This window comes from Neolamprologus brichardi, chromosome 2 (assembly GCF_056152115.1).
Source record: "Neolamprologus brichardi isolate AB-2024 chromosome 2, ASM5615211v1, whole genome shotgun sequence".
In the NCBI taxonomy this organism is placed as follows: Eukaryota; Metazoa; Chordata; class Actinopteri; order Cichliformes; family Cichlidae; genus Neolamprologus; species Neolamprologus brichardi.
Window position 1 is genome coordinate 5,272,145 of NC_142105.1, and position 25,082 is coordinate 5,297,226.

Genomic DNA, 25,082 nt, shown 5'->3' on the forward strand with positions numbered 1-25,082 from the left:
CCTGGGGTTTATGGGAGTTTGCAGGACAGTTCTACACCTGTCAATCAAACTTAAGACAGAAGGTAAGCCATTTGTCCAAACTGGGATTAAATGGTCATGTGTTTTGAAAATTCACACTGGCAAAACCTGGCTGAAAAAGCTGATGTTTAAGCCATGTGTGCTGAGTTAAAATTACTCCCAGCAGTTTTGGCTCTCCATTCATCGGCAGCTATGGATTAACTAAATTGTATCAGATAAAATGATGATATTCCAAGGGGAGTTGTGGCTTAGACTGGTTTAACTTCAAAATTCAAATTCAATTCAAATTCAAATTTTATTTGTCACATGCACAGTCATACACAGTACGATATGCAGTGAAATGCTTATCGTACTGTGTATGACTGTGTATGTGACAAATAAAATTTGAATTTGAATTGAAACTTAGACACGTACGTCCCGGTAAAAACTAAACCAGCTGGACATTGGCCTGAGGACACACCTTTACAATCTCATAACACTGCTCTGACAGAGGGCGAGTTGCGCAGTTGTGGCTGTCTTAAGTAAGCGACGCCGCTGCAAGAGCAGCGCAGTTTTTGACGCTCCTGAATGTATCAGTGTTATGAGAGCCCTTTTGTAAGCTACATAACCTCACTGGTAGTTCGCGTAGCAGGTGTGCGGGTTTCATAAGCGTTTAAACTGGCAGCAAAGTAAGGACTTAATAGCTTCTCTTCAGGCTGTATTTTTTTTTCCAAAAGACAACCCGCTGTCTGCTTGTGAGTTTGCACTGGCAGACACACAATGTTTCCAGCTAGCAGATACTCATGCCAAGGTACGTCAGCTAATAGCCGGTTAGCTAACACATTTCGAGCTTGTACTGTTTGACGTTAGATACCGCTGTTGGATTTCACCAGCATTTTTTTTTACTCTAGCATTTAGTACGTAATTAAGTCGTGAATATGTTTTTCTTGTTGTTAAATGCGTTTAGCAATTATTTTTACAAATGCTAAGCTTAGCATTAGCCCAAACAGCCTAGCACCCTCTCCTGTGTTAGCGTGAAGCTAATAAGTAGGTTAAAGGTGAACTAGTATATAGGTCAGTTGAAATGAGTCCTAGGCCTAAGAAACATTCACTGTTACGACTTTTCAGAGGTTAGGTACTTATTTTAAGGTCCCGTCATTGTTTTGAAACTTAACAAGCTGTTTATTAACGGGAGACCGATGATAAATCGCAGTCTGTCTTTGCAGCAGTTAAAGAGTAGCTCTGCAAGCTTGGCACTTAGAAGTGCAGCAGCTGCGCAGGGTAATTACTTCATGATCTAATTGTTGACGTGTTTTGTTTCACAAGTCCTTTGACTACATAAGAGGACTTATGAACCTGCCTAAACCCATAGGCTTTGACTATTTGTGCTGGTTGAAAGTCTTTTAATTTGTGTCTTTTATTTTTTAACCCACGCAGGCTGAAAGCAGTCAAGTTAGAACAGTATTTTTGTTGACGTTACCACCAGCCGAAACTGGTCTTGACTTGCAGCTGTTTTCTGTCTTGCAGCCCACAGATGTGCCAGGTTATTACATAAAATAAAAACAGAGCATGCTACCCCTCAGCTCTACACAACACTACACAGAAGAGCATGCTCTACAGTGTCAACACCCCGCATTACCACACACTACACCATCCATCCTCGAGATAATGATCCAAGATGGGAAGGTAAGCAACTTTGTTATAAGTTAATTAAGAAGTTAGAATCATGTGATTAATTACTTAGTTAGAAAATTATTTTTTAAACACCTTCTGCCCGCTGTATGGAGTCTGGTTTTTGCAAGAGTCACAGAATTGTGCCTGCCCCCAACCCCCAAGCTAAATGCTATTGAGTTATATGCTCCTGATGAATCATTATTTTCAATCCATGTATTCAATACATTCAATCCACTGTACCCTCATCCTACCTTTGACACAAATAAAGACTGAAATACTGGGTAGAAATCTTTTGTACAGCTTTCAAATGAAACTGCATACGTACTTGTCAAAATCCATTTTCAGCTTTTTCTCCTAGTGTGTTTCCACATCGGCAATCAGTTTTAGAAGCGTTTTTTTTTTAATAGCCCTTTCCCACTAGTACCTACTAGAGATGGACCAATCCGATATTATGTATTGGTACTGATACTGACCTAAATCACTGGATCGGATATTGGAGAGAAAAAATGGAATCCGATTCATTAAATATCACGAAAGCACCTCACAAAACTTGCGACATGGTGTAACTCAACTTATAACCTTAGCACGTAGGAGCAGTATACGTAACGTGATAGAGTGGCTGTGGCGTGCGTGACCTCTCGGCGGTCTGGTTGAGCATTTGGAGCCTCACTACCAAACCGGCATTTCATCTCAGAGAAAGTTATCCCAGAGAGAAGTAAAGCAAGTATGTAAGTTCATCTCTGAATGTTTGTAAAGCATTCCCACATTAAGCTTAACAACCGATATATGGAGCGACTGCCTCTTCTCTCTCCCTCCCTCTTCTGTTGCTACTTCAATCATGAAACTGATCAATAATCGGCTGATCGGCTTTTCTGTCGCAACTCTCGTCTCTCTTGTTTGTTTTTGGCCCGTTTTTTTTTCCACACTGCATCAAATTAAAGTTGATTACGTCGATTAAGCATCATGAGGTGGAGGTGGGGGTGGTTCCCTATTTTTTTTTGCTGGGAGTTGGCAACCCTATTAGTTACGTTGCTTAATATTTCCGCTTAGTACTCTTTAAAATACCAGGATAGGGAGGATGATGTAGGTTTAAGTTTATTAGATTGATCAGTATCGCTGAACTATGAAATATTTTGGGTGCAGTGTATTTTTTGCATACAAGTATAACAGAATAGCTTGAGTGTTTTGTTTTGTTTTTAACTTGAGTATGAAATTATACAAAATGCAGCAAGATATTTAAAAAAAAAAAGTATTATTGATTAAAAAATACACTATCGGATTCATATCGGACATAAAAAAGTGGTATCGTGCCATCTCTAGTAACTACTGGAATCGGATTGGCTCAACTCGACTCAATTTTTAGACTTTTCTATTAGGTGGTACTCAGTTGTAATAGAAAACGACTGAAACCACAGGTAGTGAAAAGGGGCTCTTCTTGTCATCAGTTTCTCTCAGCATTTCATCACACCTCTTGCACTCAGTCTTTCTGACACACACTTGAAAAGCAGTTTGGCAGACTTCAGTTAGGTTAATGATTTCATGGATTTTTGTGGCACACTATATTTGTATATCTTCTAATTAGTTAAAGCAAATTTTCCAGAGGCAGCTGTATTTGAGGAATCATTGGAGTCTGGTGCTGAGTGCACAAAGCCTTAGTCAACTGCATGCAGCAATCATAAAAAGAAATCAAGCTGAGTACACTCAAAGAGAAATTGCAGTGTGGATTTGGTATGCTTGTCAACTCTTAAGCATGAATAAAACAATAAAATTATTTTTGTGTTTTGTGAAGTCTTATCGTTGTTCTAATGTCAATCCAAATTTAAAGCTGTGTTCATTTATTGCCATTCAGTAAATAGTTTTGTTGCTTTTTTCACTTTTAGTGCTTGCTACATTGATACCGAAAATTCCCAATTTTTGGTTTGGGGTGGCATTACTTTGGCTTTAACCAAAGTAAGACCATCTGGGCACACAGAGTTGCTATTTTCATCCTAGATATTTAAAACTAGCTATGTACTGAGCGGCGTTCTCTTCCACATGAGTAATCATTGGAGCCTGGTCTGAGTATCTCTTCTATATTTAATGTTCTTCTTGCAGGTGTCGAAATGGAGAGGTTTGCAGATGAGGCAGATGTGGTGATAGTTGGTGGAGGTCCTGCTGGTCTTGCAGCAGCTATTCGTCTGAAACAGCTAGCCAACAAACATGAAAAGGAGCTGCGAGTGTGCCTTGTGGAGAAAGCCCCTCAGATTGGAGCACACACTCTGTCAGGAGCCTGTCTGGAGCCCAGTGCCCTTACTGAGCTCATTCCTGATTGGAAGGAGCGCGGGGTAGGTGACTTAAAAAACATGTGATTGATGTATAGATGTTTTGTAGATTGTGTAATGCATGTGACATGATTGCATGTATGGAACGCTGTATTTAAAAAAGACAACATATTGTGCATGCTATCACATACAGTACTGTGCAGGTGTCGGGAGCCACCCCTTATTTCTTTATATTTTTCTAGGAAAACAGGAAATATGAGCAGCAGCTTATTAGATGTGCAAACATGGAAATACATGGAATACTGGAAAATACAGTATATGTGACAGAAACATAATTTGTACAATTCTGTGAAGCTTGAAAAATTGTTTGGTATGTTAGAGTACAGTACAGGTATAAGAATGTAATTTTTTTAATATTAGAAATTGTTATAATTATAATTGTTTTATTATATTGTTATTATAGTTTATATTATTAGAAATCCTTTGGAAGTCAAATCATCAATAATAATCTTTGTACTACAGGCACCATTGAACACACCGGTGACTGAAGATGTATTCAGCATTTTAACAGAGAAATACAGAATCCCTGTTCCCATACTGCCAGGTAAAAGCCGCACGTATTAATTTTTAATAAAAATGTTATAACACTGTCTTATGCTATATGTCTCAATAGAGTACTGGCAAAGGGATATTTTAGTTAGGGTTACGTGGTTTAAGGCAGAAATCGAAATTGGGACTTTCTTGATTACACTCTATTTTCACCAAAAATCTTCATGTAGTCAATAACAGACTGATTCATTAATTGTATATTTGTGTATATTCATGTTCATAGATTCTTAATGTTTTTTATTTATTTGTTGTTTGTTTGTTTTCTGTTTGTTTGTTTTTTACATGCTGCTTCATATAGAAATGTGAAAATATTTTTTTTAATCAAGTATCCGGTCTTTAAGTCTGAAGTCATAAGCTGTTTCCGGGTCCAAACTCCACTTCAGGTCCCAAAGTCAAACAAGCACTGCATCATCACTGAGAGTTACAAATTATCTAAATTCTTTCATCTCTAATAAAATGACCAGTATGGCTGCTCTACCAGGTTTAACATGCAGGCATCCACAAAAACAGAATTGATCAAGTTGTGACAAATGCAATTGCATGACAGGATGCTGTAAATGGACCAAACTTCAGTCAGGGAAACAACTGAGATAATCCATCCACAATACGAGGTTAGTCATTAATATACTGCTGCATGGGCTGAGCTGTAGTTCCATCGTAAGGTTTTAAAAACTGAGCTTTAAAATGTGCTGCAAATGAATATTGGCAATAAAACCGAGAGACTCCAACAGTGATCACTGCCTTTTTTTAAGGGGCTTGTTTAGATTAAATAGAACAAGATACAAAGAATTAAAACATTATAAAAACACAACAGCCTTAATAAATGCAGAGTAGTTTGGACTCCGAAGCAGGGTTTATACGTCATCACTTAAAAACCAGATTATATCATTCCAAATCTTATATCTTTAGGGTGTCTACATGCCCTTTTACAATAAATGTAATAAAAGACCTTAAAAAGTATAATAAACTATACTCCTGATCTCTACCTGTTTAGAAGCGTTTTAAATTATTTCAGGGCACGTCACTGCAGAACGTTTCATGGTAGGCTCGCGATGTGCATGTGCAAACTTGCCTAAAAGAAAACAATTGCACTATAAATATAAGGTGTGATTCCAAAAGTCTAGCTGAGACAGTAGAATAGTTGGAACCCTAATGGTATGAGCCAGCCTGTTTGTTAGTCTTAAGGTTAAAGGTTAATTTTAAAGGGTCTTAAAATGGACTTTGACCAAAATATCTTCACAAAAAGACACAGACGTTTACACTTGATATGGTTTTTTTTGTTTTGTTTTTTTATTTTTGCACTGAGATTGTCAAGTCCAAAGACTCGAAAACCTGTAATTCAGCTTATTGATAAAACTCTGGAGAATCCAAGGTGCTCACTTAATCTGTGGATGACCTTTCTTACCGTTCATAGGCCTGCCCATGCAGAATCATGGTAACTACATTGTCAGGTTGGGGAACCTTGTGCGCTGGCTGGGGGAACAGGCTGAGGAGCTTGGTGTTGAGCTGTACCCTGGTTATGCTGCAGCTGAGGTAAGATGGTCTTTGATTTTTCATTGATGTACTATATGTCATTGGCATTCAAAACTTTGTGTGATTGATGTCTTGTTCACGAGACACGGTATCTGAATTACCAGTGGTAAGATATTTACGAAACTTGGTGAGTGCCTTGCTGATCTTGTTTATTCTCTTGAAATTGTTTGTTTGGCTTCTATGAGGCTATCAAACTTAAAATTAAAACTTACTATTATTGCTTACACTACTGGTCTGGTTTTATGAGTTATAAAAGAATAACAAGAGACTGACATCACAAACCTTGTATGTCTTACTTTACACGATAGGCTTAAAGATGGTAGGAATTTACAGAATTAGGAATGTATAGACATCCAGTTTTCAACCGTCTTAATTAATTGAACATGTAGTGATTAGTGCTCTCACAATGTGTAAAGTGTTCATTGTTAACTCTGTTATGTTAAGGTTTTATTTCATGAAGACGGAAGTGTAAAAGGAATTGCCACCAATGATGTAGGCATTGCCAAGGATGGATCACCAAAGGTAATGTTCTGTGAAAAGTTCATTTAATAATGCTGCTCCACTGTTGTCTTTGGTGTGTTAGCTTAATGAAAATTAGAACCATTAGGGAGTTTCTTGTAATCTACACATGAATAGCTTTGCTATATCAGGTCTTTATGTTAAAGATATATAAAACAAACAGAACCATCAGGCATAAAAATATGCAGTTTTTTTTATTTATACCTAGGGAAAAGGTCTACAAAACAGTATAGAGCATTATATATGTTGTTTTTGTGTTTCATACGCTTCATGTAGAAAATCATATTTGGCTCTGAGAGTGTAGGGTTGGATCTATTTCAATTTCCCCCCATTCTGCATCATTAGTGTCTACAAAAAAGCAATTCAGTGTTTGTCACCAGGACAACCTAACTATTCTCTGTAATCTATTCAGTTACTTGTCTTTCATCTACGAATCCTCCTCCTCTCTTGCATCAGGAGGGGATTTTTGAGAGGGGAATGGAGCTCCATGCTAAAGTCACGTTGTTTGGTGAGGGCTGTCACGGCCACTTAGCCAAGCAGCTGTACAACAAATTCAACCTGCGTGAAAACTGTGAACCCCAAACCTATGCCATTGGCCTGAAGGAGGTAAATACCATACACTGTCTTTATCAGCTTAGTATTTCAAGACTGGATGACATTGTGGTTCTATAAACATAAATAAGAAGTCACTATAAGCTTCAGGCTTCATCGGGCTTCAGGTTGCTCTAAATGCTTAGTTTCAGGCTTTTTTTTCTTTTCTTGTCTGTTTATGATTCTCTTAATATGGTCATCACAGGAACATAGCACTGGCTCTAGCCACAAACCTTTTGTTTTCGAGACATTGTCAATCAGAATAAAGCCATTGTTATAGGTGGCTTCAGCTTGCAACAAAAGACGGAGTCCACTCAAGTTTACTGGGGTTTAACTGGTTTATTTACAAAGGAAAATGCAATGAGTTGTTTGATGTGTGTGCTTACCTGAGTGAATGGTGAGTTGTGTCCATCAGCCTAGAAGTATCACTGCCATATTGAGGAGAGGTCACAGTCTAGGATACAATCAGTCCCTGACAATAAAAAGCTGGGCTAGGCTTCCTTAGCTCCACCCGGGGTCATATGACTTACAAAAGCAAACTGACAGGAGGATGATGACAGTTGACTTTAAAGGAAGAAGTGCTAAAACAGAAAATAGATGAACTGAGGCTCTTTACTAAGGCCTAGGGTAAGATAAATAATTACCATTTTCAACTTTGAGTTATGCAGAGTTACTAAAGGTTATAATATGGCACTATAATACTAAAGGAATAATATAGTAAAGATACGTCACGATTTGTAACATCTCATTTGTCTTTGTTTTTGTGTCTTTTGTCGTTAGCTGTGGATGATTGATGAGAAGAAGTGGAGGCCAGGCAGAGTGGAGCATTCTGTGGGTTGGCCCCTGGACAGAAACACGTATGGAGGATCCTTTCTGTATCATCTAAATGAAGGAGAGCCTCTAGTGGCCTTGGGCTTTGTTGTGAGTGGTTTTGTGCACATTTTACCAATCCATACATGATAGCTGGATGTTCCATGCAGTAAAAAAATGTCAGGATATTGTTTGAGCTCTTCAATAAAGGCTTTGGCATTTTACATTATTAGTTTTTATTATTCAGTCTGTAGAGTATGAATAAATAAAAGCAATTCATTCTCAACATTCATTCTTCCAACTAGATCATATGTGTTGTAGGATTGCATATTATGTCTGTGTGCTGTATCTGATGTAGAGATAATTCGAAATTTAAATTGCACATGTATCATGATTTTAGCAATAAACTAAGAAAAAAAGGGTCTCAAAGCAACCCTGATGTGATCACAGCTTCTGCACACATGCACTGAGACAGTTGATATCACTGGTTTTGGGGTTTTTTGCAAATTTTCTCCAACTCTGTCAGACTGGATTATGAAGCTCTCCACTGGTCATTAATTGAGTTCATTTTGCATTTCATTTTACCACCAAAAGACACACGCACACAGTCTCGCTTGAGGCTGATCTCATATTTTGTCCTGATTGCGTGATGCCATTTTGAGTTGTTAACTGGATATTCAGAGCTACTGCCATAAATGCCAGGCAGGTTTCACATCTATGACCAATGCCTTTCATGTGCAGTCAGTGAATGTGGCCACACATCAAGCACAGAGGAGGCTGTTTCCATATTTGCCACGCTTTAAACTTTAGCCTCATCCTTCTTCAGACAACTCAACACAAGGTAACCTTGTGTTGCGTTTTAGAGGACATTAGAAGTCCTGGTATTTTTTTTGCTTCAATGTCCAATGTGAGCTTTCATACCCAAAAAACTTCCTCCCATAGTTTCACTCTGGAACTTTCAAAAAAGTTCAGTATAAGGTTCAGAGTGATCTGAACAGGTACAAAGATAAGTAGAGTCTATTTTAAGTTTAAATGATCTGGCAGGCATAGATTGGTGGCAGAAAATGTTTTCAGCCTGCATTTGTCGTCAATGATTATTATTATTTATTTTTTCCGCTCAGTCTGTTGAAGTTACAATTTCTCTCACGTCAGGTCGGTCTAGACTACACTAATCCGTACCTGAGCCCATTCAGAGAGTTCCAAAGATGGAAGCACCATCCCTTTGTAGCTCCAACACTGGAGGGAGGCCAGAGGATTGCATATGGAGCCAGGGCCCTGAATGAGGGAGGATGTCAGGTATGTTTGTACTCTGCGTAATTGCGTCATTCAGAAAAAAAATGCTCACATTTGTCTGATGTGAACCAAGTTTGTGATTTAATGCAAATTTCACCTTCGGTACTGAATTATTATGAATGTCCAAAGAGTGAGTACAGCTCATCACAAGGTGTACATCACAACTTAGGTTTACTCTAAGGACTGTTTTAATCTATTAATTAAAGTCATGAGCAATCAAGAGTAAACAAATTAAAGTTGTTAACTCCATATTAACAGCAAACAACAACAAAGAATCGATTACAATATTGTGTGTTTGGTTATTAATTGTATAAATTATTTGCATTTGTGAGTCTGTAAAGTGGTTGTCTTGGTTTTTCTGTTTATGATTCCTTCCTGGTCAATTTGAATTTTAGTATTAGTGTATTTTAATAATGAAAGGTCTGAAAAGAGATTAGGTAATATCACTTGAGCTATCAGAGATGGAGAGGACAAATGTAGAATATTAATAATATAAACACAGCTTTTTAATTAGTAATAATTGTCATTTGTTTTCCATGGGGCAGGGGTTTTGAGCCACATGCAGCTCTTTTGTCCATTTTCCATGGCTCTGGCTTTTAACATAAACACGAGATGGCTAGGTTGTTACCCTTGGTAACTGCCTTAACTGTGTGCGGACCAGTTGTGCTTAATGTGTTTAAAAAATGTTCCACATTACTATATTGACCAAGCATTACATTATACTTGTACAAGTGCTGAACAAGGTGGAAAGTTAACACTGCTCTCTAATCCATATGTACAGCAAAAGTGATCACCTGGGGTTTTTATCTGGCAGAAAAAAAAAATGTAAAAAAAAAATATATGACTGCTCAGCCACTCCTCATTCACATAGACAGGAAAGCTGGGGCCTTTGCTCATCCCTGAGGGGGTTTTACATAAATAGATGCCTGAATATTAATTAAGTCTTACTTTGTCATGGGCCAGAAATGTGTTTAGACATAGTGACACATTTTCCCAGGTTACATCTGATTAAATGGCCAAATTCAAAAAATCCAATTAAAAGTTTACTTAAAAGTAGAACAGAAGAAAGTTAAGCATGAACTACTTCCTGTTTCTTTTCAGTCCATCCCAAAGTTGACTTTCCCCGGAGGACTGCTGATCGGCTGCAGCCCCGGTTTCATGAATGTGCCAAAGATCAAAGGCACCCACACAGCAATGAAGAGTGGCATGCTGGCTGCTGAAGCCATTTTCCCCAAACTCACAGCAGAGACACTGGACTCGGAGACAGCAGGTACAGAGTTTAAGACCTAGCAATGATCATGGTAGCTACAGCACCTGTGTGTATTACATTTACTCAGTCATGGGATGTTAAGGATTCTACCTCTCTAAATTAAATTCTGAAACAACATAGGGGAGACCCTACAAACCTCGGTTACACAAGATTGAATGGCAGGTAGCAGTTCTGAAAGGTTGAAAAGGTCATGCAATAAAGGCTTATGAGTTTTCAATACACAATGAGAAAACTTCTTTCCTAAGGGGGCATCATCTTTGTGCTCAAACTGAAGGTGCATCAATCAGGGAACTGCGGTATCAATAAAAATGTCAAGTGTAAGCAGTTTCAAGGGTCATAACTCACTTTCTGAAAGGACAGAATTCATTGACAATGATTTATCACAGGTTCAACATAACCAAAAGGGAAATAATATACACTTGCCTAAACGAAACCTTTGCATAGGCAACGAAATGGATCTCGTGAGTACAGTGCTTACTCGGTTAATAAAGGTTATGTTTCAAATCTTGTACTCCGGAAATAATTTTTTTTTTTAATGGTTAGTTAACCAAATTGCTTTTTTTACACCTAATGGTAGTGCCCAGTTTCAGATTTACATGCAAGGGTTTGGTGTAACATTGTTTTTTCCACTTTCATTCATGTTCATTCAGCCTAAAGTCCTTAAATTTGTTATTGTTAATTATCATTTCTATTTTATTATTTCTCCTCATTAGGGCTTCATGTACCTGAGTATGCTGAGAACCTAAAGAATTCTTGGGTGTGGAAGGAGCTGTACGCAGTAAGAAATATTAGGCCATCATTCCACAATTACTTTGGCCTCTACGGTGGAATGATCTACACTGGCATTTTCTATTGGATCTGTAGAGGAAAAGAGCCTTGGACCTTAAAACACTGTGGTGAGTATTGCAGAACAGATTCTTTGTTTTAGGGCTGCAGCAATTCATAGAGTAATTTGATAATAAAAAATTCTTGACACATTTTTTGCTTCGATGCTTCGATTAACACGTGGCTCTGTAGTGCATCATTGTCACCATGAAAACGCGAGCGTTCTAAACAATTATAAGATCTCTTTTCAGCAGCACAGAAACTTTGCATCAAAGCATGGAGCAAACTTCAGATATGCTCGCTTTTCTTCATTTTAGCCACCACATTCTCCTTTAAAGTCGTAAAGACAAACTCACTCTTTGCTTGTCTTCTTCACACTTACACACAAGCACAAAAACTCATGAACCTGAACACACAACAAATCTACCTCGTCAGAGAGTACTTGAGAGTATTTATATATATATTTTTTTCCATCCATCCATTCTCTTCCACAGGGGAGCTGGAGCTACCATAGGGTGAGAGGCAGTGCAATGTTTTAAAATGTTAAAACATTGCAATTTCTAAAATAAAAAACCAATGAGCAGTTCATTTAGAAAGACCTGTGCTTTTTCTCTTTTAAGTATTTATTATTGCTCATTAATAAGACAAAAGTATTTCTTATCCAATTATGTGATTAATTGATAGATTACTCAATCACTAAAATAATCGGTGGTTGCAGCTCTACTTTAACTCTTTACCAGGCTGTAAAAAGTCTGTATTGCCAGTGACCTTGACTTAATGTGAAAAAATTGCAAAGTGGACTACTGTAGGTTTTCCACTGTGTTCAAGTTTGTTGCTGCAGACCGGCAGAAACCGCAAAATACCAGTGGTTTGTCTTTACCTGAGGTCTGAGGTCATCTTATCCTAGCGGATAAATCAGCATTTTGTGACCAACTCTGCAAAATCTTTCTCAGGTACTGATGCAAACCAGCTGAAACCAGCTAAGGAATGTACACCGATTGAGTACCCCAAGCCTGACGGCAAGATAAGTTTTGACCTGCTCTCCTCTGTGGCATTGAGTGGGACCAACCATGAGGGGGACCAGCCCCCACATCTCACCTTAAAAGATGACAGCATCCCGGTCGCCAGGAACTTGGGTATTTATGATGGACCCGAGCAACGTTTCTGCCCCGCAGGTAACGCCACTACAGTCCCTAAAGAGAATTGCAACATGTTTTCCACATAGTAAAGTAAGAAGGTGAAAACTGAGTTCTTGCATACATATCCACATCAAATTAAACAGGGCATGTTAACATTAGTAACACAGAAGCAATGTGCTAAGAGGGCAGAGTTACATAATCTAATCATTGTGGTTTAAACACAATAGTCACCTTGACATTCAGTCTGTTCAGAAAAGCAAAGCAAACACTTGTACCTGAAAACTGGAACCAAATTCAAATTCAAATTTTATTTGTCACACACACACAACCATACACAGTATGACATGGGGGTGAAATGCTTGTAGCTGCGCAATGCCCGACCATTAAATGACAGAAAAAAGTTTTACAGTATTTACAATTTACTACAAAATTTACAAATTAACTTAGGAATTTACAGTAAAAATAAAAATAAATAAAAATGTGCAAACAGCAGAGAGAGATTATAAAGATTATAAATTATAGGAAATTATAGGAAATGTGTGGTGATGTGATGTGTGTGAGAGTCCAGTCTTATAGTGATGTGTGTGGGAGAGTACAGTCCTACACCTGGTTCAGGGCCCGAATAGCCTGGGGGAAGAAGCTCCTCCTCATTCTCTCTGTTTTGGCCTTAAGGGAGCGGAAGCGCTTCCCAGACCTCAACAGTGAGAAGAGTCCATTGTTGGGATGGGAGAGGTCCATCATAATCTTCCTAGCTTTGGACTTGCACCGCTTGGTGTAGATGGACAGCAGGTCAGGGAGCTCTGATTGAATGATGCGTTCGGCTGAGCGCACCACTCTTTGCAGATCTCGTCTGTCCTGCTTGGTGCTGTTCCCAAACCAGGTGCAGATGTTTGCCGTCAGGACGCTCTCGATGGTGCAGCAGTAGAAGTTCTTGAGCACCTTCGGTGGCAGATGGAAGTCTCTAAGTCTTCTGAGGAAGAAGAGACGCTGACGGGCTTTCTTAACCTGGGTGTTGATGTGACAGGACCATGACAGGTCCTGAGTGATGTGGACACCCAGGTATCGGAAACTGTCCACTCTCTCCACTGGCGTGCCACTGATGATGAGGGGTTTGTAATTCCTCGCCTGCTTTGTGGTGAAGTCCACGATCAGCTCCTTAGTCTTGCTGATGTTTAGGAGGAGGGTATTCTCCTGGCACCAGGTCTCCAGGTTCCTAATCTCCTTCAGGTAGGCCGTCTCGATGTTGTCGGAGATCAGGCCTACAACCAGCAATGATTTCGTTCTTTTATGTGTTAAATGGTCAATGCTTGATCAGAATTGCTCTCATTTAGTGTTCTCTTAAACCAGTTATGTGTAGTTGTTTCACCAAACATGGAGCACACATGTACTAGTTAGCATTGTTACCTCACTAGATTTAAACGTCCAGTTTGGTTGGGGGCTTTTGAGAGTTTTTATGTTCTCCTGTAAGTTTTTGTTGGTTTCGCTCCTGTTACATTAATTCAAAGATGATGTGAATGTCTCTTTGTATTAGCCGTGCCTTTTACTTGACTTAAGCAGGCATAAGCTTCAGCCCCACTATAACCTCTTTCTTTGAATTATTACCAATGGAGACCTTGACCTCTAAATAAGGGATTCCGGCCCCTCTTTTACCCTCCAAGGAAGAGTCTCTCCTAATCAGTAAAACATTGTCCTGAATTTATCACCTTTGTCTTAAAGTAAAACATCTCTATCCTGGTTTTACTAGTCTGAAAATGATGTGACTATTCCTGTGAGCATCCTACTCAATAGATCTTGAACACAGTTGAATACCTTTAGGAGATTTTGGACCGGTGAATTATGAAGCACTACCCACAATGATTAAAACAGCAAATGAAGTAAAGTCTGGTAGTACATCACTGCAATTTATTTCCCGAGAGTTGTACATTCAATTCCAAGGCTCATTGAAGATGTTCTGATGGGTTAATGTCTTATTGAGAACTTAAGCTATTTTGACATATGCAGGCTTTAATGGCATAAATGTTGGGTGCAGTAAGCTCGGATATTAGGTGAATGCCTGTGAGGTATCACATTGCGGTGATGTGCAGAAGTAGCAGCTAATATTATGTCCTCTTGTTTGCTGCTGCTTACAATTTCTTTCCAGGAAACTTCCACACCTTAACCATAGGATGTTAAAAAAAAACACCCAAGTTTACCAATTCCTTCTGCGTGCTACATGTGGAAAAAGGAGGCTGTCAAAAATCTTGTATCCTGATTTTCTTTTTCTTCCCCAAAAATATTTTAAGGTCATTTGCAAAAACTGACAGACTGTAAATTTCTATAGGTGCCGTAGGTTTTGCATGCACACCAGGCAACGTTGCAAGCAAGTGAAGTATTTTTAAAAAAGAGAGCGAGTTGAGGCCAGCATTCCTGGGTGTCTCTGTGGTAATGAGTAACATTTTCTTGTTTTTAAAAGCTTCAGCCTCTGTTTAAAACCAAATCTCACAACAAATGTAATGACATTATTATCAGTAGGTTTAGGCTATGAGTGAGTTTGTTTATTAAGCCAGGTAGACAGGCTCAGGTTCTGTGTGTTTATCTCTATTTAAGTTTAGCTGAACTCATTATTCTGTCTCTCAGACTGTGGCTCCCTTTGAATTCTCTGGAAACTCAAACTTAATGATGTGAGGTCTACGAGAAGCAAAGTGCAGCACAAGTTGAGACCCAGAGACGCAAGCCCTAAAGAGCATGGGAGACTGGATATGAAAGGCCAGCAGTTACATTAACACCCCTGTACACAGTGCAGCTTTAGGTCAGCAAGGTCCAAATGCTTTTTTAATAGTTATGGGAATACCAGGGTTGGCTGGCGAATAGCAGCAGAGAACTAACACAGCTTAAATCCATCACTTGCTCCCAACCTTACAGCCTATAAACTATCCTTGAGGTTGTGTTGTTTTTTTGTCTTTTTTAATCACAACTATGTTTGGAGTATAATCAGTCAGCCTTACACTGTTCCATATAATAAGGCCACAAAATCTAGAACCTGCTACATGTTTAAAATTTAAAATGTAGTTACAGAAGCACTGTTAGGTTTTGCCCTGCACTCATCATTACCAGTTTCAGGCTGTTGTTTGGAGGCTTAAACTATTATATTTACCACAGCCTACATTCATCTGGGCACAAACACTCATTAACCATGATTAGTCTAACTAATTTTGCAAGCACTCATTAGGAATATGGTTTTTAAAAAAATCTACAACTTTACCATCACTGTGTGCACCTTTGGTCTTTATCATCCACCCATCCATCATCTTCCACGTCGTTCAGAGTAGAAGTGGGGCTGGAGTCTATCACTGGGCTTTATAGGGTTTGGTAATAGTTAGGTCTATGTGCTGTTAAAATTAAAGCAGGGAGCAGTAATGTAACTAGGAGATGGGGAAAATTAGATTTGCTGCTGAAAAGCTGATTAAACTATCAACTTTTACTCTCATTATTTCATCTTGTTAACCTTTGTGGTAGAAACAAAACATTCTTTTAATGAGTGAAAAAAATTTCCAATTTTAGCTAATGGTTCTTCCTACATTTAAAAAGATTTATAATTTATGAAAACTTATGAAAATAAAAACCCACAACATTAAGGCATTTTGCCTGCAGGTGGGGCAACCATTAAAAGAAAGACCTGAAGCAGACATAATGACTTGACTATTTTCAGAAAGCAACTTTAAACTGACCCATGAGTCATTCGTGCAAACTCAAGGGATGAACTTAGCAAAGAACAGATTGAAATGGGAACTTTCTTATACCAAGAAAAAAAATAGTGTAGCTGTAGAAAGCTCTGGGTGTGTCCAGACCATCTGGCATTGTTTGTTCCAGCTTCCTTAAATGCCAAATAGTGCGCTCTTTGCTATCATCCAACTACACTTCCACAGTCCAAATGATGTATGCTGTAGGCTGCCGCCGTAGTGTAGATCAGTTACTCTCACACTCAACGATCCTTTCTTCTATCACATTTGGGGTGACGAGATCTCCCCCTTTGACCTGTCGGCCTGGCTCCCCCTTGCCGTAGCACTCTGGATCCTCATATTTATGTCACTCATGTCTGGAGTGGGGGATCTAGGACTACTGGATACAGACACCCCCAGGCGGGAATCAAACTCCCACTCCCAACCCAACCCAAGGCATGTAGTCTTATCACTACACTATCCAGCTGCTACAATACCTAGCACAATGGATAATGGCTGGTCTTACTTAGGCTAAAATAAAAAAGGCATAAAAACATACTGAACTAGTCATTGCCCATAAATAGTTTATAATTGACCTCATCACATTCACTGAATGGACACATTTTAGGAAAAGTCATAAAATATAAGTGTTGGTGTTTTATTTCAACTTTCACAAGATTTTTAAAATGCAAGGGGGTCTGTTCTAGCTAAAGCAGTTCTAGTGTTAAGAAATAGGAAATAATATGCAGACCTGAAAGACACATCTGGTCCTTTAGTTTATCCATGGACTGTTTGCTGAAGCAGAAGTAGAAGAAAAGGCTGAAAGATGGATTACACAAACACTGGACTGACAAACCAGTGGCAACTGGTCTTAATGATTGTCAACATATACAGGGGAGGTCAGGAGAGAGTACAACAGTGTCTAGAGCCATCTGTCACATTTGGGGATCCTGTCAAAACTGATGAAATTATGAATGCAGACATGTACTGTCAGATTTTGATCCTCCATCTGGAAAGAATGTAACAACATTCTTTATTCAGAATGACAGTGATCCCAAACATGCTGTCAGAGGGGTAAAAGCAAGCACCTAGACAGAAAACTATCAGTGCAGCAACCATAACAGAAACTATAAAAGGAAGAACTCCTCAGTATCCATGTAAGGATTTGATATAAAAAGTATCTCACATAGATAATCATGTCATTACGTCATTCAAGCAGCTTTTCTTCTGGGTCTGTTTTCTAACTCGTTTACTCTCTCACCCACAAACACTCAGGTGTGTACGAGTATGTTCCCCTGGACACAGGTGATGGGATGAGGTTGCAGATTAATGCGCAGAACTGTGTCCACTGTAAGACCTGTGACATCAAAGACCCGAGCCAGAACATCAACTGGGTTGTGCCCGAGGGTGGTGGCGGACCAGCCTACAATGGAATGTGACCATCTTGGGTGTTTTTCTGCTTTTTGTGTTGAAAGATTACTTGAGTATGGAAAATGTGCCTGAGTATATAGAGCTGTAGTTATTTGAGGGTACAAAAAAGGACAAAGGATGTTTAAAAACTTGGTGTTGGAGAAATTGTTTTGCAAGGCCGTGTAAAACTGAAGTCAGAATTTGCAGTTTTTGCTGCTTTGGAGGCGTTTAAGTGTTTTTTGTTTTTAAGAAGTACTTGACCAATTGTAAGTGTATATATGATCACCTCAGGTTCATATCAGCACTACTGGTGGTATATACAGTATTGTATATATTATGATAATGTCCCAGTACTAATAAAGAAACTTGACGGTTGTGCCTTTTGTTTTATTGACCTCAGTTTAAAAAAATAAACACAAAAACACCATAAATAAACACAAATGGATATCCTGCTTGTAGCCAAGAGCACTCTTAAAATCCCTACCATGGAATAACACACACACAAAATTGCTTTGCTAATCTTCAAACCATTAACATGAGTTGGTTTTCCAGCACCGATGTTCACGATATTTATTACAGTAAAGGCAGGTCCAAGCTTACAGGCATTAAGAAATGTGCATGATGTAAAAACATGAGAGGACCCATGAAATGAAAACACTGAACATTTTCACCTGGATACACTCCTTATCTGTGGGTACAGCTTCCACTGTAAATAATGACAGCCAATTGCATCATGAGGTCAGATAGTTTAGGCAAACATTTTGGCATAGATTTTCTTCTCTCTCTCTTTCTCCTCCTGGATTTTAAGATGGACTTTCTTCAATTCATTGGTGATTGCTGTGAAAAAGAAGAGATTTGAAATTTTATACATCGGTTCTAGTTTCTATTAACATTTCCCCTCAAATATCCAGTTTTCAGAGCAAGTTTTAGTTCCCATACATCCACTTTTTGCCCGGCTAGTGAGTTTAAAAAGACAGCCTGCTCCTAAAGGCACAGAGAGAGCATGAAGCACACTGATAGCTCTTATCTTCTAGCCTGCAGCCAATGAACTGAAACGTAACATATCAAAAGGGCTATGAAACACTGTCAAAAAGCTGCAGTTTTGCAGTGAGCCTGATGCACCCAGCACACTTAAACGTACATAGTGAGGATGTGGTTCCTTGAACACTCCCTCCTCCCTCTTACAGCATCCTATTTTCCTACTAGCTATGCAAAATCCAACCATTAAAGAAACTGATTCATTGGTGTGTTGTAGTTGACCTTTCAGGGGACCATACTTTTTCATTTTCTGCAAAAAGTCCAATTAGGAGGAACAGAAATCTTTTGGGGAAAAACTATTGTCTTTCCCCAGCAGGACTATGACCTCTTTGCTAAGTTTGAATAACACGAATATATATTGAAAAATAAAACATAAACTTAGTGTCCCAGAAGGTCGATTCTGTTCATCCGGACGTAGCGTTTTCAGTGGGAGAAACGTTCCTTCTTCAGACTCAGCTGACTTGCAGGTTTCCCCAATCTTATAAACAGTACATTGCACAGTGACTGAAACTAGCCCACTGAATGAACAATGGGCTGTGAGGTCAGTTCCTTGATCACTAATATGCAAATTCCCATGACCACTGATCATAAACTTGGTGTATTCTTGCTATGAGGACAAATCAAACCAAGACTTTAGTTAAAACAAAACCACTGCAGACCTTACCTTTATCCTCTGGAGCAGTTTCCTGAGCTTTCTTCAGATCAGACTATCGAGTTAGAAGCACAATAAAAATAATTAGTTAAAATCAGTTCTGCTAATTGATTTAAAATATTTTTAATGTTAATGCCAAATTGCAAAATCCTAAACTTCATGTTTAATTGTCACTGCAATTGTTTACAGGAGAATCTACTAGATAACTGACATATAAAAGGCAGTGTGTTCATGCTGTGCAGTCTCTAACACAAGAGGCTGTTCTGTAGACATTACCATGGCTTTGTTATATTCCTTTAACCCCTGCCAGGCCTGAGCCCTGCGGAAAAGTGCCTTAGTGTTTCCTTCACTCAGCTCCAGAGCCTGTAAGACAAGAAAAATGATTCTTTGGATGATTTGATAAAATTTTAAGGTCACATTTCACAGAATCTAAAAGATTTCCACATGATTTTTTGAAGTAGACAGAAATAAAACATCAAAGAGACTAAATAGACACTTTTTTCCCTAAAATGCATGTAATCTACAAGGAATATATAATCGGTTTGACAAATTCTTTTATTTCCTTTGTAACTCCAGACTGATGACAAGTGCCCAAAGTTTGTTAAAGGTGCTGGTAGACAGATTTTAGTCTCTGTAGACAGAATCAGGCTAAGCACTCGTGGGTGCTATCTTCAGCAACAGAAACTGGGTACTGATTGATATCTTCAAACCTAATCATATAAGCCGTTTTCCAGAAGTAAGAGGACATAAGCTTAGCATGCGAAGCCTGAAAAGTTCACCAGCGGTAAACCCTAACAGCCACACAGGAGCACTCGGCTGAATCTGTGATATGTGCTACAGTCTGCTTTGTTCCAGCTCATGTCACCTCATTGCAGCTGTCCAGAGCTTCCTGCCACAGCTGCATCTTCAGTTTGCAGGCTGCTGTGTTGAGATAGCAGCTGAGGGCTGTGGGCTCCAGCTTCTTCTGTGCCTCCTCTTCCACTTGTTTTCCACACACCTCCAAGTACCTATGAACATAAAAAGATCATTTGTTAGCTTTTGGAATTATTCTTTGCTACTGTTTCCTTTGTTTGAAAATCAGGCTCATACACCACAACAATCCTCACAGAGCACTTTGACAGATAAAAATCATCTCTGGGTTACTGGGAGTAATATTTAATTCCTGTGGAATATCTTTTCAACGTGACTTCTCTTTAAGACAAGGTGATTATGACTGCAAGTCAATCAAAACCACCTTACCTGAGAGCTTTACTATATTTTTTGACCGCGCCTTTCCAGTCTTGAGACTTAAAAAGGTTGTTTCCCATAATCTTCACATCTTCAGCAACAGACAGAACTTTCTCCATCTGAAAAGAAGCACAGGCCAAAGTGAAACTGGAACCTTTGATCTTATTTTTGCAGTTTTTGCCATCATTCCTCTTGCTTATAATAACAGTGTTTCGAGCACAGTCCGACACTGGGAACAAGGAGACATTGCTAACATTACAAACGCAAAGTCTAACCTCCACAATTTCTAAACGACTTTATTTCAAAGTAAAATTGATAACATGCACAACACTGACCTCAGTAATAATCTGACACATTATTACTGGGTACACTTTCCCCCTGCTTCCATTATTTACCAGACTAAACATGACCTGGATTTGTGATATTGATTTTTTTTTAATCCACATTCTCATTTGGCTTTGGATGAGCCAGCAAACAAGCATATTAAAAAAAAATGCCACAGTGCTCCTTGCAGAGCAGTTATCTGCCAACCCGAGTCCTTGAAGATCAAAGACAGCGCTGATACTTACATCTTTAAAGTCGATGTCGGAGTCCTCGGGGAAGTCTGGGTGGGCATCTCCTGTTCCATCGCTTGGTGCAGCGCCCCAGCTGTCCCCATCCTTATGCTCACCACAGTCGGCTATGACACATGGCTGCAAATGCAGATGTTAGCAGAAACTTTAAGATCGCTTAACAGACCAAATGTGCTTGGCCTTAACACGAAAGAAAAATAATGGGAAGATTGGTATCATTAACTTCTAAGAGCAGGTGTTATCTTGGTTAAATAGTAAATGTCAGTAAAGACTCATTTACCTTCACAGGGGCATCATCTGTAGTATCAATGCTCTCCAGCATTTTTACCACTCCGATCCCTTTCAACACTTGTCCAAAGACCACATGCTTTCCGTCTAAGTGCGGCGTGGGGACAGTTGTGATGAAGAACTGCGAGCCGTTGGTGTTTGGCCCTGCGTTAGCCATGCTCAGAAGACCCACTTTGCTATGCTACACGGAGAAAAAAAATAGGTTGGATAAAGCAGCTGGAACATCAAACATAAGCCATAAACATAGCCATCGTTTCTGAGTAACTTTGAATTTCTTTGCTTTGCTTCAGTAGAAAATGAAGGCAAAAGAAAGACAAGAGGGCACTAATATCCAAGCCAATCATTTCATTTTTAAAATGGTAAAACTTCACAGATCAACGTGGCGCATGAAGAAATTGAGCTAACTCTTTAAAATCGCCTGATGTAGAATCATTAGCCATTCTCACATATGAGCATCCGACAATTTCAAGAGAATCGGGTTCGGATTATTTCCATTGTTCTCCTTTCTCACATGTGGCACGAGGAGGGGTTAAAGCAGGCCGGAAACGATTCGCTTCACAAGTAATTAAACCTGCATTACTGTTGGCATTACTGCTGAATGAGGTCATTTTTCGTGTGCTGTAGCCTGGCGTTGCTTCGCTTGCTCAAACATAACAACATCCCACATAGCCCTTACATCCCCTGTGATGCATGCATGAAGTAGATGTAAATAAAAATAAATAAATAAAATTGCAGTCACTATTCAACATCTAATTGGCTACAAGAGACGAGAAATATAAAGTAACATTTAGATGTTTTTAGGTGGGAGGTCGTTACAAGTACACAAAGTGTTTCTGTGCATCTCATCTGTGATTTCCCAGGAAGAGAAAAAATGTTTATGTGGAACACTCAGAGACGTGTAAAGATGTAAAACGAGAGAGCAGGAGAGGAAGATACGATTATTTTTAAAGGTAAGAATTGTTCAACAAGTTGGAAATTTGATCTATTACATGTGACCTCCTAGAGCTTTTAAATCAGATATGGGATCTATACATCATGTGTTGCTCAACCATGTTTTTTTTAAGTCTTGCAAAACAAGCTAACTTTGTGTTATTCAAATTGCATAAAAATACTGCACTGGGCAGTTTGCCACAATGTGGTGCAGGATAAACTGGTTAGTTTGCAACATTGTGGTGAAGTTTACAGTAATACATGTTATATCACAATGGTACGGGTTAAGTTACACTAAAGGTAGCGGATATTAATTTAAATTTAAGCTAGAGATGCTGATTAAATCCAGTCAATGAGTTTTACCTTTTCTACCAGCTTTATACTTATAATATAAAGCAACATTTACTTATGTCTTGCTGAATTCAGGTGGCTAAATGCCAGGAAAATAGTGCTCAGGAGGCAACACACACGCAACACACTCAAGGACAGCTTTTACAACAGGGCAATAGCCCTGATCAATGCAAAAAATAATTATATTTATATTTATAACAAGGTGCAATAATAACAGTGTGCAATACAAATACACTTATTCCTCTTTTTTATTACTAAGTTATTATACTGTGTTGTGTTGTTTGTGTTGCGTTGTGATGTGTCGTATCGTGTCGTGTTGTGTTACATGTAGTGCCGACGTAGGACAGTTTTCCAATTTCATTGTACTATTGTACTATGTATGACTGTGCAATGACAATAAAGAGTTATCTTATCTTATGTCTATTTGTCCTTTGCTGCAATCCAACATTACACATACTCTGTGACTGAGAGCTGGCAGGTTAAAGACTGGATAATGTTCTCTCATGCACTTCTGTTGGGTAAGTCCTAGAAAAGTTTGGAGCTGCAGTGCATGTGTGAAAATGGCTACAAATTTGCAGTCCTGGTGATAGGTCGTGTACCTTGTAGTGGAAGTTTTCATCCTCAAACTTCTCCCCATAGATGCTTTCACCCCCTGTGCCATTATGGTTTGAGAAGTCGCCTCCTTGGATCATAAACTTCTTGATGACTGGCAAGAACAAATTTACAGCCACATTACTTTTCCTATATTAAACAAACTTAATATTAACACTGTTCCAGGCTTCTTATTATGAAAATTGAACTCTCAAGGGCTCAACAATCCCAAAAGAATCCAGGTACTTACTCTGCATATTAAATGCTTTGTTGCACAACTATTAAGAGAGATCATTTGTGTGAGCAAAAAACAATTCATTTTATAATATACACTACCTCATACTTTGTGTGCATTTGTAAACTGTAGGCATTAACATTATATATTTATTATCTCTTACTTGTCTATATTAAATTTAGCCATACAAGCAGTATTATTTAAACTCACAGTTTAAAAAAAATAGTACTCATAGACCTAGTTTCCAAGCCACTGATTATGCCAAGACTTGGGATTTTCTCCTAGGAAATGTACTGAATATCCAATAAATGATATATTCTCCAAATGCTTCGCTACCCTGGATGTCCTTTCAACTACTCAGCTATTCATCTTCAAACTCTCCTTCCAAAGTCAAGAAGTCTATTTACTTCTATGAAACGGGCATCCTTTGAAGTGCAGTGGTTTCCCAGTCGATTTGCCAGTGCCCTTTTCTCCAGTGCACAGAGCCCGGAAGTTTTCAGCAGTCTTTGGGGTTATGTCAGCAAACAGCTCGAGAACAATTCGGCCAGCTGAGGACAGAAAGCAGCTCGGTTTAATCAGTTACAACACCAATGATATTAATCTGGACTGTGTTATCAAGCGTCAGTTTCTATATTGAAAAATCATCATTGTTTATGTGATTGAAATAATAAGATTGAAAACATTTTAAGTGACCCAAACTTATAATTATAATGCAATAGACTGTGTACTCGTTCCTCTTTTAACCTTTCATGTTTCACTTATAAGATTATGGTAACACTCGACAAAAGCACACGTGGTGCATACACTCACAAAACTGGCTCACAAAACGTTTTAATTTGCCTTAATGCTCTTAAATGGACAAACACGTGTCATTTACAGCTTGGTTTATTTCTAGTTGATAGCGTCTTTGGCATGTGGTATATAAATCAGTTTCTAGAAGTCACTAGAACGTGCCAGGATGGTGCTAAGCTAACAAAGCTAAGACTTAAAGTGGCGCAAATAGATGTTAAACAACAGTCGATTTCAGATGTCCTGACCTCTCTCCCCATCAATGTCTACGTCCAAGAAGACGCGGGGGTTTGCTGGGTTTGAAGGCTTGTCGGATGGTGTTGGGTAAGACATGTTTTAATAAAAATCAACACTTAGTCTAGCGATACTAGCTAAATCCGACCGGTGCACTGGAGCAGGTTGAACGGGATGAATGGGAAAGACTTACGACTTCCGATTACTAAATTCAAAATAAAAGCCGGCTGATTACGGTCTATGTTAACAGTATACTCTCATTTAATTTCTAGAGACTCTCACGCGGTTTTAAAAACAAACAATGTTTATCTAATTATGACTGGCAGGACAAAAATAACAGATACAAAATAATAGATACAAAGGTAGAAGATCAGTGAGCATGTGACTGTACGCGTATTCCGGTTGCGATTTCCAAAGTAAAACACCAAAAAGACGAGATCACCGGTCTCCACTGTTGTGTGTTGTGCTGCACATGGATTCAGCACTCAGAGATAAAAGTATACATGTGTAGTTATACCACTGACACCAACAGTTGGCTTAATTTAA

At 38.8% G+C, this 25,082-nt stretch overlaps 2 protein-coding genes across 2 annotated transcripts; one reads left to right on the plus strand and one right to left on the minus strand.

Moving 5' to 3' along the window:
* Positions 1–512: 512 nt before the first annotated feature.
* On the plus strand, positions 513–18,004 carry etfdh (electron transfer flavoprotein dehydrogenase). Its single transcript, XM_087846464.1, has 13 exons — positions 513–808; positions 1,525–1,683; positions 3,766–3,995; positions 4,455–4,536; positions 5,956–6,074; positions 6,519–6,596; positions 7,050–7,199; positions 7,965–8,105; positions 9,147–9,290; positions 10,389–10,557; positions 11,271–11,453; positions 12,336–12,557; positions 17,495–18,004. The coding sequence occupies exons 1-13, from the start codon at positions 778–780 to the stop codon at positions 17,656–17,658; spliced, it is 1,872 nt and encodes a 623-aa protein (XP_087702590.1). The 5' UTR covers positions 513–777; the 3' UTR covers positions 17,659–18,004.
* On the minus strand, positions 17,982–24,734 carry ppid (peptidylprolyl isomerase D). Its single transcript, XM_087846471.1, has 10 exons — positions 24,551–24,734; positions 23,921–24,061; positions 23,287–23,393; positions 21,399–21,587; positions 21,116–21,238; positions 20,559–20,665; positions 20,185–20,326; positions 19,596–19,682; positions 19,332–19,374; positions 17,982–18,466 (listed from the first exon to the last, which is right to left on the minus strand). Exons 1-10 carry the CDS (start codon positions 24,633–24,635, stop codon positions 18,378–18,380), a joined length of 1,113 nt encoding a protein of 370 aa, XP_087702597.1. The 5' UTR covers positions 24,636–24,734; the 3' UTR covers positions 17,982–18,377.
* Positions 24,735–25,082: the final 348 nt, after the last annotated feature.